At 38.0% G+C, this 17,841-nt stretch overlaps 1 protein-coding gene across 5 annotated transcripts in view; it reads left to right on the forward strand.

Moving 5' to 3' along the window:
• CRCP (CGRP receptor component) overlaps positions 1 to 17,841 on the forward strand; it is a 47,190-nt gene that overhangs the window by 2,308 nt on the left and 27,041 nt on the right. For 3 of the 5 annotated variants that reach the window (XM_049638757.1, XM_049638758.1, XM_049638759.1), the window contains exons 1-2: positions 13,712 to 14,062; positions 16,009 to 16,103. Coding sequence is in view for 2 of the 5 variants with exons in the window: in XM_049638756.1 (XP_049494713.1) it covers positions 6,150 to 6,186; positions 10,563 to 10,661; positions 16,009 to 16,103 (231 nt within the window). In the remaining 3 variants the exon portion in view is untranslated. Of the gene's footprint in view, positions 1 to 5,847; positions 6,187 to 10,562; positions 10,662 to 13,711; positions 14,063 to 16,008; positions 16,104 to 17,841 lie in introns of those variants that run through there. The other 2 variants (XM_049638756.1, XM_049638760.1) reach the window with 2 other exon arrangements.

Consider the following 17,841-nt stretch of genomic DNA (forward strand, 5'->3'; position numbering starts at 1 on the left):
ATCTCCGCCTTCAGTATATTTTGTATACAGTTACTTTTCACCATCTCCATAGCTAAATGTAGTCTGTCATCTCTGGTCTAGATTAGTAGCCTTTGGCTTCCACTCTTGTCCCCCCCCCTTCTGTTTTCCAGTCAGCAGACAGAGTAGTCTTAAAATATTAATTGGATCAACACATCCCCTATTAAAACTGTTCACTTTCTGTTGTACTAAGAAGAAATCCACATTCCTTACTAGGACCTATATGACCCTGTATAACCTCACCTATTCACCAACCCTCTCTTGTGCTACTGTCCCCACCCCTAAACACACACACTTTCCACTGGCAGGTAGTTTCTGTAATCTTCCAAGCCCTTTACTACCTCAGGACCTTTGCTTTACTGTTCCCTCTGCCTGGTATACTTTTCTCTCTGTCCTGCTCTCTCTTTATCTTTTTGATAGTTCAAGTTGAATGTTGCTTTTCCTCTTCAGTCAATCTAAAATAAGTCCTTTTGTCTCTTACAAGCACCATAGTTTACTTTTCTTTTGAATAATTACAAGTGGTAATAATAGATGTATGTTTACCTGTTTGGTGCCTTGTCTCCCTCCTGAGAACGTTCCATGAAGGCAGGGACGCATGCATTAGACATTCAGCAGATAGTTGTTGAATTAAATAATATAACAGTACTTCATTAATTTGATAATTTAATTAAAAATTCATATAATTGAGTTAGCTAGTTTCCTAATTGCTGAGCATTTTCTGATTTTCCTAAGTGAAATGGTTTGAATCAAGAGTTTTTTCTCCTAAAGCAACCTATCCATTTCTCCCAAGGACTCATTGACTTATTAACACTAGTCAAGAATTTTGCAGTGAGCGATTTATGGGAAAGTGAGGTTCCCAGAGAGTGGAAGGACCCCTGAAATGGAAAGGTCTGGAGGCCTAACTTTAGTTCCTGCCTGGCCACCAATATGAGGTATGATCTCTGGCAGGTGTGGTCCTTAGCATCTTTAGCAGAAGCCTGAGTCTCTACGAGGACAAACATTGTACCTCTTTCCGGCATTCCTAGGACCTGGAGGGAGGAGGCATGAAAGGAAAACTTCTCTGAGTTTTTACTACTTTTTCCCCATCAGTTGATGAGTAAATACTTACTGAGTGAATAATACATGTAGACATACACTATAAGTTTTTTTTTTTAAGGTGATGAATATTTATGCTTTATTTGATTGAGTGCTAGAATTTAAAAATAAAAACTTGTTCACCCTCATTTGGATACATTTTCCTCGGGTAAAAGGTTACAAAATATTCATAGGAAAATTGACTATTGGTATATATAAGGTATTTGCTATTTGGGTAACTTTGTCTAATGCCTTGGGATTGTTTATATACCTGGAAAGCTTTGTGTTCACTCTTTTATTCTTGAATTTAATATACATAGGGAAAATGGACTATCTTCTCTATAATCCTTTTGAGATCATGTCAGAATTCCTTCATTTTACAGCTGGAAATACTGAGATTTAGAGAAGTTGGCCGAACAGGTCCTGTAACAGGACTGGAAAGAGGATATTTTTTTGCTAGCTCCCGAGAGAATGCTACAGATTAAACAGTTCATTGACTTTGAAGGCTGCCCAGTTTTCTTGTACTTTAGTTTTTCAGAACGTGACTTGAATCAAAGGTTGAACATAGGAGAATTTGAGCAGTTCTGTTCATCATCGCATGCGTAAATTAACTGTGTGGCAGTTAAAAGGTGCTGTTTGCATGTGTATGTGTGTTTCTAAAGAAAGGTCTGCCAATAGATCATTTTGTTCTGTTTATTCAGAATTCGATTTTCCAAAGTAGTTGTTTGCATCCCTTAAATGACTCAGCAAGTTAAGCAAAATTACACATTACATTTCAAATAGCAAGTCAACTTCAGTCAACTAATTCATTACTTAAGGAGATTAAGTAACTCCTACATGTAAATATAGATTCAAACAATCTTTAAAATTCACTTGGAATATTTGCTTTAAACATCTGTAAATAAAATCAGTACTAGTTTAAGTCCTTTAGGAGAATATGAAGTTTTGTGTAGGTGGGGAGTTTCTAGAAGTCTGAATGCTTGTGAATGTATTACATAATACTGAAGTGTAAGTTATATAGAGAGCAGACAATTCCTGCTCAGTAGAAACAATGGCTTATAAACATATAATTGACAGATTATAGTTACCCTAAAAAACATTGGAGGAAAATGCATTTTATGTCCTTAATTATAAGTTATACTACTGTCTTTTTTTTAACATTATAGAATTCTTTAGTTTTACATTTCCATTTTTCTCAACTTTTTAGTTTGAAAAATTCCAAACCCATAGAACAGTTGCAAAAAGAACACCATAAATACCTTTATACCCTCTATCTAGAGTCACCGTTTGTTAACATTTTGATATATTTGCCTAATCTCTCTCTCTCCACACACACACACACACACACACACACACACACACACACTACTGAATCATTTCAAAGTTGGAGATATCGTGTCATTTTATCCAGTCATAAAAATGTATTCTATTTAACTGCAATACCATTGTCACACCCAGGGAATTTAGCACTGATGTACCAGTATCATTAAACTACAGCCTATATTAAAATTTCTCCAGTGTCCCAACAATGTCATTTTAGCTGGATTTTTTTTAACCACCGATTCAAGATCCTTTGAAGAATCATACGTTTTTAATTGTCATACAACTTGTAGTTGTCATAGTTCTTTAATCTCCTTTAAGAACAGTTTCCTAACTTGTTTTTGTGACATTGACATTGTTACAAATGACATTGATATTTGAAGAGTCTAAACCATTTGTTTTAAAGTATGTTCCTTAACTTGGATTTGTCTGGTTATATCCTCATGACTGGATTCAAATTAAAAATTCTTTGACAGGGTTGCTGTAAGGGATGTGTCTTTCTCAGTGCATCGCATCATCATTGGTGCTATTAAATTAGATCATTTGATTTAGTTGATGTCTGTCCAGTCTTGCCATACCCTGGTCCCAGCAACCTGCCACTTAGTGGTGGTTATAGTAGGATAAAAGCTGTTTTGTTTTTTTTTTTAATGTTTATTTTTATGTTTTTTTAATGTTTATTTATTTTTGAGACAGAGAGAGACAGAGCATGAACGGGGGAGGGGCAGAGAGAGAGGGAGACACAGAATCGGAAACAGGCTCCAGGCTCTGAGCCATCAGCCCAGAGCCTGAAAAGCTGTTTTTAAAAAATTTATCAATATATACATTTCATTCAGGAATTGAAATGAACATAGTCCGTTTTATAAAAGGTAGATATTATTATGCCCATTGACATTTTAATTGAATAAAGGAAAGCCCAGCACATATTGGCATTTACTCTATTAGTATTTACTGGGTAAAAAAATTATTTATCTTCCTAATATAAGAATAAATTAATAAGTCAGCTTCTGCCAACCAGAATCTCTAAGATGTGGTACTTGTTTAAACATCCATTGTTCTCCTGGCCCCCAAACACAGGTTCATTAAAACACATGTACAAGAGAGTGTCTCTCCTTTGTATATTGGTTTTAGTAAAGACAAATGATGTTCTTTGGCTTCTTGCATTAACAATATCAGCTCAGGCAGTGGGGCAATAACTTGAAATAGCCAAGGACAAATTTCCCAAGGCATGGGATATTCTCCATGACAGAGGAGAGGCCATGATTTGGAAGTGAAGTTGTAACAGTGACACCTGACCCCTTAGCCTTGAGGAAAAATAACATTTGTATTATTTTCCAGTCTGTTCCAGCAAGGGATCTCTTAGTTACAGTGTATTTTAGGACAAACAGGGAGTTTTAACTCAATTTCAAGCAAAGATAGGAAAAAGCCTAGTGGGCTGACTTCTTGATTGAGTAGGCAAAGATGACATGTGGTTTCACTTGTCATTTTCAGTTTGTTTTGGTTTTTTTTTTTTTAACATTTATTTATTTTTGAGACAGAGAGAGACAGAGCATGAACAGGGGAGGGTCAGAGAGAGGGAGACACAGAATCTGAAACAGGCTCCTGGTTCTGGGCTGTCAGCACAGAGCCCAAAGCGGAGCTCGAACTCACGAACTGCGAGATCATGACCTGAGCCGAAGTCGGCCGCTTAACCGACTGAGCCACCCAGGTGCCCCTGTCATTTTCAGTTTTAAGTGAAGCATATCATATACACTGATTCTGCATATCCTTCCTATGTTAGATTACTTTTCAGTATGATATTCTTTGTGACCTGAGTGCAATTGTGGTTATTTGGGCAAAGCAACACTTCTGTGAAATCTCAGCTATTTGTTGAATGACCAGCAGCATTTGGTAAGGTTCACATGTTGACTTGATTAGAGCTGACGTCACTGTGCTGCTGACCAAAGTCCCAGGTTGGACCCTTATGGTAGCCACCTGCTCGTTTTGCATTATTGATTGACTAGGGAAATCACCCACCTCTTTGGCCTACGTTTTTGAAATTTTATGTGAGCATTTTCATTACACAGCTCTGCTCCTGGTTTAGTAACAAACTGTAGTCTTTATTATACATTATGTCAAGTCCAGACGTCCTCCTGAATTTTTAGGATTCTGCATTACCGATTTCTATTTGTCCAGTCTCATTTTTCTTTTTTTTTTTTTAATGTTTTTTTATTTTTGAGACAGAGAGAGACAGAGCATGAACGGGGGAGGGTCAGAGAGAGGGAGACACAGAATCTGAAACAGGCTCCAGGCTCTGAGCTGTCAGCACAGAGCCCGACGCAGGGCTTGAACTCACAGACCGCGAGATCATGACCTGAGCCGAAGTCGGCCGCTTAACCGACTGAGCCACCCAGGAGCTGCTCAATTTCATCATTTATAAAGAAGGAGTCCTAATAATTCCTACATCACAGGGTTTTTAATGAGAATTCAGTGAAGTAGTATCTTTAAAAACTAATAACCTTCCACTAAGGAGGATCTTAATACCGGGAATGAGGCTACACTTTAAAAATTTGTTGTCTCATTTCATCCTCCTAATAGCTCTGTGAGGTAGGACGAAGTTATGGTTGTAACACAGGTAGTGGTAATAGATGGCATTTTGAGTACTTACTGTGTTCTAGTACTTTACATCTTTCAGTTTAATCCTGTAAATAATCTTATGTGGTTAGTACTATAATTGTCATTTTATGGGTGAGGAAATTTAAGCACAAAGAGGTTAAGTAATTTGCCTAAATTCACAGAGCTCTAATGTTCGGTGGAGCTGGGTTTAGAATCCAGGCTGTACTTCTAGGTACTAGTTTAGCCCCATTTTTATTTTAAATGGGGAAGCTTAGGAGAGTTAATAAACTCCCTAAAACTCCCATACCTTATAAGTGTCAAAGCTAGAATGTGAACCCAGATTTTTCAGGTTTCATAACTGTGTTCTTAATTATCACTCTATACTGCCTCTGGACTGTTAAAAACAGTAAATACTTCTGATGTGGTATTGTAGAATGGCTTGATTTTAATTGAATACAAGTCACATTGCTGTGCTCACTCATACATGAAAGATGACATTTGCCTTGATCACAGGGGTACCACGTTTTTGACCACTACTTGACACATGAACTCTACTTGTTGAATTGATACAGAAGATGAACGCCTTTGTGGATATCTAGCAGGATTCCTGACATTGCTGGGATTCCCAGCAGCGATGTTAGTGTTAATGATTCCATTTCTGGGGATTCAGCAGGAGGACTTGCCTGCCCAAGGCGTTGATAACTGGTGGGAGTTAGATCGTACTGGGGAAAGGACGTGGCTGTGGGATGAGACAGCACTGTTTCTCCAGTTAATTCTAGCACCCTCACTGTTTATTGACACCCCTTTCCAACCCTCTGGTTTTGCCCCATGTTCTTCCCGCAGTTAACTTCTCTCCCAGATGACTGACTTAACTTCTGCCTACGTAGACTAAGGGTAAGCATTGTGTTTTGGTCACCTACTTAGTAATGGATATGTGATATACTGTGGCTGTAAAGAGGGAAGTTTGCTCTGAAATTGTTCATTGCCAGCTAAACCAGTAGGACTTAGGACATTCTCAATTTTAGGTTTATAGTCCCTAAATTCCTGAAGCGGACTACTGAATCTTGACACAGGTATTTTACAGATATTTAATTTCCACAAAGGAATGTGTGCCCAGACTGACAACAATTTACTTTATTTTCCAGGAAGGATGCCAATTCTGCTCTGCTCAGTAATTATGAGGTAAATAGCTTTGAAATAAACTATTGTAGTTTCCTCTTTGGTAGTTTGTCCTCTGCTTCTGAAGATTATTGAATTAGTTTTAATTAAAAATGACTGAATTCATTTGGATTTTCCACTTTAAAATAGGACAGATGGCACCATCTGGTGGACCTTGGAATTATTATAAGCTTGGTAAATTATACATGGTAATTCAGGGAAGCTGGGAAGACTTTATAGTAGGCAACCTTCCCTAAATCCCAAAGATTTTAGATTTTCATTTTGTATGCCTTTATGGGATGGAAGCATCTATTCGGAACTGTTTTCTGTCTGTGAAAGTTTTCCATTGAAATACTTAATGCCTTTTCCTAATTACCACTTTTTGCCTATAAAATGCTTTTAGGTTATTATTTTGATCCCCATAATAGTCTCATAAGTATTAACACCATACTGAAGATGAGTGCTTAGTTGATGCACCATTATGAATAATTTAGTAGGAACTAAAAGATTTGAAATCTGGGGACTTGAGGGTTGGGTTGCTGAAGAAAGGGAGAAAAAAAGGAAAAAAGTTGGTGAGAGGGAGGATAATAACATTATTTATTTTTGCCTACCTTCTATTTTGCCTGTGTCTTGTTTGGTACATCTGATAGGTTAACTCTGGGTGTAGAAAGAACGATTCATACATTCACGGTCAATTTTTCATTTTCTAGAATATCAATTCATGAAAACTCTAGGAGATTGGAGTTTCTGTTGTGTGATATAGAAGATAGTGGAATTAACACAGTTGGCCATACTCCTTCCTTAAGTTGTTGCTGCTAATAATAGGAAGGAGATGGTTGTGAGTCAAGCCATCGGCTTTTAGGAACTTCCTTGTCCAGTTTGGATTCTGCTGGGTATTTGGGTGTTTTATCCATTGGGGAAACATTGCATTAATTGGAGCTCATGACACTATTGCTGAAAAAATAATGACAGGTTGCATTGTATGTAGTATGCTCTATGAGCCTATACTTCCCTCAGTTCTCTGGCATAATCTCTAAAACAGGAAAGCTATATCTGCCCCCCCCCCCCCCCCCCGCCGCCCATGCTCCTCAGCGCTAACACACGTTTTTCCCTTGCTGGGAGAGTTTACTTCCAACGTTCTATAGCATTATTATTTTTTTTTATTTTTATTTTTGGTAAAATTTGTATTTAACTCTTGCCTCATAATTTTTATTTTTCAGATATAAATTTAGTAGATTTTCATTTCATTGAAGCAGAATCCTGTTTTTTTAAAAAACTTAGTGCAAAAAAATTTTTTTTAGGTTTATTTATTTATTTTGAGAAAGAGGGGGAAGGGGAAGGGCAGAAGGAGAAAGAGAGAATCCCAAGCAGTCTCTGCACTGTTAGCATGGAGTCTGTTGCGGGGCTCAGTTTCACAAACCAAGATCATGACCTGAGCCGGTATCAAGAGTTGGATGCTCAACCAACTGAGCCACCCAGGCGCCCCTATTTGAGGAACTTTTTGAGGAACCTCCGTACTGTTTTCTATAGTGACTGAACGAAATTACATTCCTACCAACAGTGCACACAGGTTTCCTTTTCTTCACGTTCTTGCCAACACTTACTCTTTCTTGTCTCTTTGGTATTAGCCATTTTAACAGGTGTTAAGTGATAGCTCATTTGATTTTTTTGATTTGCATTTTCCTGATGACTAGTGATTTTGTATCTTTTTTATGTGTCTGTTGGTCATCCATATATCTTCTTTTGAAAATTGTCTATTCTGGTCCCCTGCCCATTTTTTAATCAGATTGGTTTTTGGGTATAAGTTCTTTATATATTTTGGATATTAACTTTTTATCAGATAAGTGATTTGCAGATATTTTCTCATCTAGTAAGTTGTCTGTTCATTTTGCTGATGGTTTCCTTTGCTGTGTCTTTTAGTTTGATATAGTCCTACTTTTTTATTTTTGCTTTTGTTGCCTTTGCTTTTGGTGTTAAAAAAAAAAAAAATCATCACCAAGACTGATATCAAGGAGCTTACCTCCTTTGTTTTTTGTAGGAGCTTTATGGCTTCAGGTCTTACATTCAATTCTTCAATCCATTTTGAGTTAATTTTTCTGTGTGGTTATGTGGTAGTGGTCCACTTTCATTCTCTTCCTTTTGACCAGTTTTTCCAGTACCTTTTTTTTTTTTTTTTAAATATGAATGGATACCATTTAATCTTTAAGGCAATATCTTTTTTTTTTTAAGTTTATTTTTATTTATTTTGAGAGATAGAGAACAAGTGGGAGAGGGGCAGAGAGAGAGGGAGACAAAATCCCAAGCAGACTCCGTGATGTCAATGCAGAGCCCAATGTGGGGCTCGAACTCCAAGAGTCTGACTCTTAACCCACTGAACCACCCAGGCTCCCCATCCCAGCACCATTTATTGAAGAGACTGTCTTTTCCCCATTGTATATTCTTGGCTTCTTTGTCAAAAATTAACCACAGGGATGCCTGGGTGGCTCAGTCAGTTGAGTGTCTTGCTCTTGTTTTCAGCTCAGGTCATGATCTCGTGATTGGTGAGTTCAAGCCCCTTGTCAGGCTCTGAGCTGACAATGCAGAGCCTGCTTGGAATTCTCACTCTCTCCCTCTCTCTCTGCTTCTCCCTTTTGCGTGCGCGCGCTCTCTCTCTCTCTCTCTCTCTGAAAATAAATAAACTTAAAAAAAATTAAGTAACCACATATGTGTGAGTTTACTTCTGGACACACTGTTCTATTCCATTGATTTATATGTCTGTTTTTATGCCAGTAACAATACTGTTTTGGTTTCCGTGGCTTTGTAATATAATTTGAAATCAGGAAGCATGATGCCTCCAGCTTAGCTCTTCTTTCTCAAGATTGCTTTGACTATTCAGGGTCTTCTGTGGTTCCATGAAAGTTTAGGATTGTTCTATTTCTGTGAAAAATGCCATTGGAATTTTGATAGAGATTGCACTGAATCTGTAGATTGCTACAGATTGCTTCTTTCTGGTAGTTCATTATTATCATGTATACATGCAATAGATTTCTGTGTATTGATTTTGTATGCTATAACTTTACTGAATTTATTTTTAGTTCAGTTTTTTGGTAAAGTCTTTAGGGTTTTCTATATATAGTATCCTGTCATCTGCAAATAGTGACAGTTTTACCACTTTCTTTCCAATTTGGCTGCCTTTTATTTATTTTCTTGCCTAATTGCTCTAGCAAGGACTTCCAATACTGTGTTGAATAAAAGGAGCAAGAGTGGGGCACCTGGGTGGCTCAGTCAGTTGAGCATCCGACTTTGGTTCAGGTTATGATCTTGCAGTTTGTGAGTTCAAGCCCCACATCAGGCTCCATGCTGGCAGTTTGGAGCCTAGAGCCTGCTTTGGCTTCTGTGTCTCCCTCTCCCTGCCCCTCACCCTCTTAGGATCTGTCTGTCTGTCTCTCTCTCTCTCAAAAATAAACATTTAAAAAAATAAAAGGGGCAAGAGTGGCATCTTTGACTTCTTCCTGATCTTATAGGAAAAGCTTTCAGCTTTTCACTGTTCAGTATGATGTTAACTTAGGGCTTGTCACATATGGCCTTTACACATTGGGTATGTTCCCTCTCTACCCACTTTTTTGAGAGTTTTTATCATAAATGGATGTTAAAATAATTTTTTTTAATGTTTCATTTTTATTTTTGATAGTGTGAGTGGGGGAGAGGCAGAGTGAGAGGGGAATAGAGGATCCACAGTGGGCTCTGTGCTAATAGCGGTGGGCCCAATGTGGGGCTTGAACTCAAAAACCAAAGATCATGACATGAGTTGAAGTCAGATGCTCAACCAACCGAGCAACCCAGGTGCCCTGGATGTTGAATTTTAGAAAATTCGTTGTCTACATCTATTGAGATATCATATTTTAAGAAAGTTTACTTTCAAATATTAATATATTTTTGAGATCAGAGGAAATTAGTGATATGGTGTATATTAATAAGGAAACATTTGAAATATTTCAGTAAACTAATGAATTTGGATTACTTGACTTAGATAAAAGCATTTTTAAAATGTCAGATGCTTCTCAGACTCATATTTGCTCTAATGAAGAGTTAAGGGGAGGGTTTGAAAGAAAAGACGTACTATTCTGTTTATCCTTCAGAATCATTGACCTTGAGGGGTGCCTGGGTGGCTCAGTCCGTTAAGCTTCCGACTCTTGTTGGTTTTGGCTTGGATTGTGATCTCATGTTTCGTGAGTTTGAGCCCTGAATTGGGCTCTGCTCTGACAGTGTGGAGCCTTCTTGGGATCCTCTGTATGCCCCTCCCCTGCTTGCTTGCTCCCTCTCTCTCAAAATAAATAAATAAATAAAATAAACTTAAAAAATCATTGCTCATGAAATACATTTCTCACATTTACTCATAAAAATCTTTTATCACTTCCCAGGTGTTCCAGTTACTGACTGATCTGAAAGAGCAACGGAAAGAAAGTGGAAAGAACAAACACAATTCTGGGCAACAGAACTTGAATACTATCACCTATGAAGTAAGCCTAGGCTTGTCGAGGGGCTACCGAAACTAGCATTGAGGGGTTGGTTTATTCCAGGGATGACTGGCCACCAAATCATGACTGACTCTTACTGATTTGAGTAGTTTTACTCTAACCCAGTTTTTATTCTGTTCATGCAAGTGGAGGAAATTTGGCCAATGGTGAGGTTAGCCAATGACAGAGTTAGAGGGAATAGTGAAAAAAAAAAAGACTGTCCTCAATTCTAACACCATTTGCGAGTCAGGGATCCCTAAGACCACCCTTGGGTTCAGTAATTTACTGGAAGTACTCAGAACTCACTGAAAGCTATTACATTCACAGTTATGGTTCATTACATGGAAAGGATACAGATTAAAATTGACCAAAGGAAGAAGCATATGAGGCAGATTCTAGGAGAAATGCCAACACAGAGCTTCTATCCTCCTCTTATGTGGGTGGAGTCAGAAAATGTCCTCTAATGTGGGTGGAGTCAGAAAATGTTTCTCTTGAAATCAGTGTGTGATAATACATACAAAATATTGTCAACCAGGGAAGCTCAGCTAAACTTCAGCTTCCCAAATTTTTATTTGAGTTCTGTTATATAGGCATAATTGAATGATTGGTTGCCCTTTGTAGTTCATCTCAGCCTCCAGGTGCACTGATTCTGCATGACCCAAAGCCTCCACCCTAAGTCACATTAAGACTATTCATTATGACATAAGACCTCCAGAGAAAGATACTCCTATTAAGTATAACATTGCCTCTCAGAAGCTGAAGGCAAAGGCCAGAACGTCTCTTTGGGCAAAGCTCAATTCTCTCTCTTTCTTTCTTCTTTCTTTCTTTCTTTCTTTCTTTCTTTCTTTCTTTCTTTCTTTCTTTTTCTTCCTTTCAACGTTTATTAATGAGAGAGAGAGAGAGAGAGAGCATGAGCAGGGGAGGGGCAGAGAGAGGAGGAGACACAGAATCCGAAGCAGGCTCCAGGCTCCGAGTGTTAGCCCAGAGCCCGACGTGGGGCTCGAACCCACAGACTGTGAGATCATGACCTGAGCTGAAGTCGGATGCTCAACCAGCTGAGCCACCCAGGTGCCCCAAAGCTCAATTCTTTATTGCACAAAAAGTGATGTTTTTTATTGTAAAAAACTTAGGAAGTACCAAAAAGGATAAAGAAGAAAGCTAAAGTAATTTATAATCTAACATCTAGTTGACATTTTGCTATGTTTTCTTCCAACCTTATGCTTTATCCTTAAAAAAGAAAGTTTAAGCTATTATATTTGTTATATATGATGTTTGATTTTTTTAATAATTTTTTAAAAAGTTTACTTTTATTTATTTTGAGAGAGAGCAGGTTGGGGAGGGTCAGAGAGAGAGGGAGACAGAATCCCAAGCAGGCTCTGCCTGATAGGGGTCTCGAACTCATGAACAGTGAGATCATGACCTGAGCCAAAATCAAGAGTCAACGCTTAACCGGCCGAGCCACCCAGGTGCCCCTGTGATGTTTGATTTTTATATCTGTCATTTTAATTTATGTTTTGGCTATTTCCTTTCAAATCTGATTTTGTCTTTATAAAGGGTTTAGTTTTTATTTTTTTTAACTTTTATTTTTTTGACATTTTATTATTCTTTTTAAAGTTTATTTATTTATTTTGAGAGAGAGAGCAGGGGAGGGGGCAGAGAGAGAATTCCTAGCAGGCTCCACACTATCAGCACGGAGCCTGATATGGGACTTGAACTCATGAACCATGAGATCATGACCTGAGCTGAAATTGAGAGTTAAGGATGCTTAACCACTCACGCCAGTCAGAGTGGCCAAAATGAACAAATCAGGAGACTATAGATGCTGGCGAGGATGTGGAGATACGGGAACCCTCTTGCACTGTTGGTGGGAATGCAAATTGGTGCAGCCACTCTGGAAAACAGTGTGGAGGTTCCTCAAAAAATTAAAAATAGACCTACCCTATGATCCAGCAATAGCACTGCTAGGAATTTACCCAAGGGATACAGGAATACTGATGCATAGGGGCACTTGTACCCCAATGTTTATAGCAGCACTCTCAACAATAACCAAATTATGGAAAGAGCCTAAATGTCCATCAACTGATGAATGGATAAAGAAATTGTGGTTTATATACACAATGGAGTACTATGTGGCAATGAGAAAGAATGAAATATGGCCCTTTGTAGCAACATGGATGGGACTGGAGAGTGTGATGCTAAGTGAAATAAGCCATACAGAGAAAGACAGATACCATATGGTTTCACTCTTATGTGGATCCTGAGAAACTTAACAGAAACCCATGGGGGAGGGGAAGGAAAAAAAAAAAAAAAAGAGGTTAGAGTGGGAGAGAGCCAAAGCATAAGAGACTGTTAAAAACTGAGAACAAACTGAGGGTTGATGGGGGGTGGGAGGGAGGGGAGGGTGGGTGATGGGTATTGAGGAGGGCATCTTTTGGGATGAGCACTGGGTGTTGTATGGAAACCAATTTGACAGTAAACTTCATATATTGAAAAAAAAAAAAGGATGCTTAACCAAGTGAGCTGCCTAAGCACCTCTAGTTTTTATTTTTATTTACTTTGTTATTTTAGGGGGAGAGGGGCAGAGAGAGAGAGAGAGAGAGAGAGAGAGAGAGAGAGAGAGAAAGAAAGAGAAAGAAAGAGAATCCCAAGCAGGCTCCATGCTCAGGGGCTTGATCTCATGATCCTGGGATCATGACCTGAGCTAAGATCGAGTTGGACGCTTAACCAACTGAGCCAACCAGGCACCCCAGGATTTAGTTTTAATTGTCTTTATCTTTTCAAAGACAAAATTAAACCTGGGTTAAGTTACCATAATCCCTTTTAAGGAATTTAAGGGGGAGTTTAGTACGTTTGTCCCCATTCCTCCCTGTCTGGTTTTGTTCATCTAATCATGTGTTTGAAATCCCATCATTCATTTATTCACTCATGTTCTTTTACATTGTATCGTTCATCCATCTCTAAAAAAAAAAAAAATGAAATGTTTGTAATTAGTTTTACAGCCAAATTTCAAGCTGTCAGGTGCTTTTCTGCGTGCTTAAATTAGTCTAAGCTCACTGCCACTCTATTACATACTCATTAAGCTCTTGCTTTTAATATGTGGTACCTTAAGGAAAGTTGTTGTGGTGTTAAGTGTTTTGAGACTGTTTATACTTGAGAATGTATTTCTCGTGTTTTTAATGTGAATGACCCCTCATCTGACTATGGAGTTATTGGCCTCAGCCTTCAGTCGTCAAGGCTCTGTAGGTATTACTTGGTCTCTTATTGTTTGTCGTTGTGGAGGAGTCTGAGACCAACCAGATTTTTGAACTTGAGAGAAACTCTTAACTTATGAGGTTACTGTTTACTTTTCAGGCTTGAAATTCCTTTCAAGTTATGTCTAGGTGGGATTCTCTCTTTTAAAAAAAGTAAGAGCCTTTTATTTTGAGATAATTTTACAGAAAAGTTATAAAGATGGTGCTGAGAGTTCCCATATGTCCTTCCCCCAGGTTTCCTTGATGTTAACATTTTATTTAACCATGGTACAATGATCAAAACTAAGGAAATTACACAAACATTTTATTCAGATTTTCTCAGTTTTTCCATTAATGCCCTTTTTCTGTTCAAGGATCTGATTCAGGATGCCATTTTGTATTTAACAGGTTAAATGTTAGCATGTCTCCTTATATCCTCCCGTCTGTAACGGATCCTTAGTCTTTCCTCAGTCTTTCCTCATCTTCCATGCATGACCTTGACACTTTGAAGAGTACCAATGCAAGTCTTTTATAGAATGTCCTTCAGCTTTGGTTTGTTTGATGTTTTCTCATGATCAAACTGAAGTTACAGCTTTTGGGGAAGAATGCCACAGAAGCGATGTGCCCTGCTCAGTGTGTGATACAGGGTACATGATATCAGTGTCTTGTCACTGGTACTGTTAACTGAGATCACTTGATTACAGTGGTATCTGCCTGGTTTCCCCACTGTAAAGTTACTGTTTTTCTGTTTACACTTCGTATTCATTAGAAAGGAGTCACCAAGTCCAGTCCATTGAAAGGCACCTCTTGAGGGGCGCCTGGGTGGCTCAGTCGGTTAAGCGGCCGACTTCGGCTCAGGTCACGATCTCGCGGTATGTGAGTTCGAGCCCTGTGTCGGGCTCTGTGCTGACTGCTCAGAGCCTGGAGCCTGTTTCAGATTCTGTGTCTCCCTCTCTCTCTGACCCTCCCCCGTTTGTGCTCTGTCTCTCTCTGTCTCAAAAATAAATAAACATTAAAAAAAAATTTAAAAAAAAATAAAAATAAAAAAAAAAAGAAAGGCACCTCTTGAAGGGAAGGGTATCAAAGAGTTTGAGGACATATATATTAAAACTATCACAGTATTAATAAATATTTGGGGAAGATGCTGTGAGGCTATGCAAATATCATATTTCTCCTTAAGCTTTTGCCCATTGATTTTAGTATTCATTGGTAGGTCTTTCCTGCAGTAATTATTACTGTGGTTCAATTGCCTGATGGTGATTATTTCCCTCATTCCTTCCATATTTAACACATAGAAATCTTCTGTAACAAACAATTGTTCCTTCTCATCCATTTATTTATTTACTTATATCCGTATGGATTTGTGACTATTTTATTCTTTGGGTTTCATGTCTTTAAAAAAATTGTCTGAAGGGGCTCCTAGGTGGCTCAGTCGGTTGAGTGGCAACTTCTGCTCAGGTCATAATCTCACGTTTCATGAGTTCGAGCCCCACATTGGGCTTGCTGCTTTCAGTATGAAGCCTGCTTTGGACCCTCTGTCCTCCTCTCTCTCTCTGCTCCTCTCCCGCTTGCACTCTCCCTTAAAAATAAACATTAAAAAGAAAAAAGAAAAAAATTGAAATATAACACAATTGTCAGATTGAGGTTTTTCTTTTTTTTTAAGATCAGGAAAGCTTTCTTCCTGAATGTCATTCATTATTCCTGTTCTAGCTACTGATTTTCTTTTTGAGGAATTCCCATTATATGAAGATTAACTCTCCTGAAGCCATTTTTTTATAGAAGATTGTCTTTTATTTTTATTTAATATTTTTTTATTTTTGAGAGAGAGTGAGAGACAGAGTGAGCAGGGGAGGGACAGAGAGAGAGGGTGACACAGAACCTGAAGCAGGCTCCAGACTTTGAGTTGTCAACACAGAGACTGATGTGGGGCTTGAACTCACAAACCATGAGATCGTGACCTGAGCTGAAGTTGGACACTTAACCGACTGAGCCACCCAAGGCACCCCATAGAAGATTTTTTAAACAAAATTTTACAATACTAAATTATAACCATTGTCTTCCCTTTTTCTCATTCAGATTTTTTTGTCTTATGCATTTTCTTTTTAAAATTTTTTTCGTAGACATTAAAATATATATCAAAAACACCATGCAGGCACCAGAGTCCTGAGATTGTCAGAGAGTTTCTCACAGCAATGAAAAGCCACAAGTTGACCAAGTAAGTAAAAATTATTTTAACTAGGAAAAGTGTGACACATAATGAAAATGATAGCTTATAAAAACCATCCTGAGCATTGGTGTATTTCTATTTAGTTGGGTTTTGAATCATAATTAACACACAGTGCTCTTTTACAGTAGGATCATGGTATCATAGACCAGACAGCTAAGACTTAGACACAAGTGTCTTTCTAGAGCCAGAAACAGAATGTAATGTAAAAAATCTTTCTTTGTTTTTTGTTGTTTTTTTTGAATCCCAGTTCTATGAGCTGCCCCATAACCCCTTTCTAGCACTCAGGCCAAATTGGTTAGAAATGAAGTTCACAAATTACAGTGCTCTTTATAAAGTTGATCAGTTAAGTCATTTGGCATTTGTGTTTACTTGGGGCAAAAATGGGTTGATAATATTGTCTTCCAGGGGCTTGATTACTTTTCCTGGTTACTTTCTTTCTTTCTTTTTTTAAATAGGAATTATAAACATCATTAAAAATTGGATTAAGATTAGTTTATATGAGAAGAATACTAGCCCTAGTCTTTTAGAATTAATACCAGAGCTGATAAATCCCAAAAGCCGTTGTCATTCATTCAGGATAATTAATAATTTTCTTTTGAGGGAAACATTGGTGTTATTTCAGACACACGGGGGCTACACTGTCAATAAACTAAGTGACTTCTCTTGCCTCTCCAGGTGAACTCTGAAGGCAGTCCTCTTTCAAATGTGTTTGTGTGTATATACTTTGTTTTTTCACTTGTAAAATTTATCATCTTAACCACTTTTAAGTGTGTAGTTCATTAGTGTTAAATATATTCACATGTTGTGCAACCAGTATCCAGGAGTTTTTAATCTTACAAAACTGGAACTCTGTACCAATTAAATAACTCCCATTTCTTCCTCACCCCAGCCCCTGACAATCACTGTTCCATTTTCTGTTTGTATTCTTTTTCAAGATGATTTGGATTGTTTAGGGTCCCTTGGGATTTCCATATGGCTTTTTCTATTTCTGCAAAAAAATGTTATTGGGATTTTGATAGGGATTATGTTGAATCTGTAGGTTGTTTTTGGATAGTATTGACATCTTAACAGTGTAAAGTTTTGCAGTCCACAAACATGGGATTTCTTTCTGTTTTTGTCTTCTTTAAATCTTTCAGCAATATTTTATAGTCTTCAGTATACAAATCTTTTACCTCCTTGGTTAAGTTTATCCCTAATTATTTAATTTTTTTCAGTGCTGTTGTAAATGGAATTGTTTTCTTAATTTCTTTTTCAGATTGTTCATTATCAGTGTATAGAAACAACTGGTTTTCATGTGTTAATTTTTGTATTCTGTAACTTTGCTGAAATTGTTTATCAGTTCTAACAGTTTTTTGTTGCATCTTTAGGCTTTTCCACCTATATCATAGTGTTGCCTGTGAACAGAGATAATTTTACTTCTTTTTCAGTTTGCATGCTTTTGTGTCTTTTTCTTGTTTAATTCCTCTGGCTAGGACTTCCAATACTATGTTGAATAGAAGTGGTGAAATCAGGGACGCCTGGGTGGCTCATTTGGTTAAGCGTCTGACTCTCTTTCGGTTCAAGTCATGATCTCATGGTTCATGAGATTAAGCCCTATGTCAGGCTCTGCACTGATTGCCTGAAGCTTGCTTGGGATCTCCCTCTCCCTCTCCCTCTCCCTCTCCCAACATAGTATTGGAAGTCCCCTCCCCCTGCGCGCCGCGCCGCCTCCTCTCCGCTTGGCGTC

The sequence above is a fragment of the Panthera uncia genome, chromosome E3 (genome assembly GCF_023721935.1).
Source record: "Panthera uncia isolate 11264 chromosome E3, Puncia_PCG_1.0, whole genome shotgun sequence".
Taxonomy (NCBI): domain Eukaryota; kingdom Metazoa; phylum Chordata; class Mammalia; order Carnivora; family Felidae; genus Panthera; species Panthera uncia.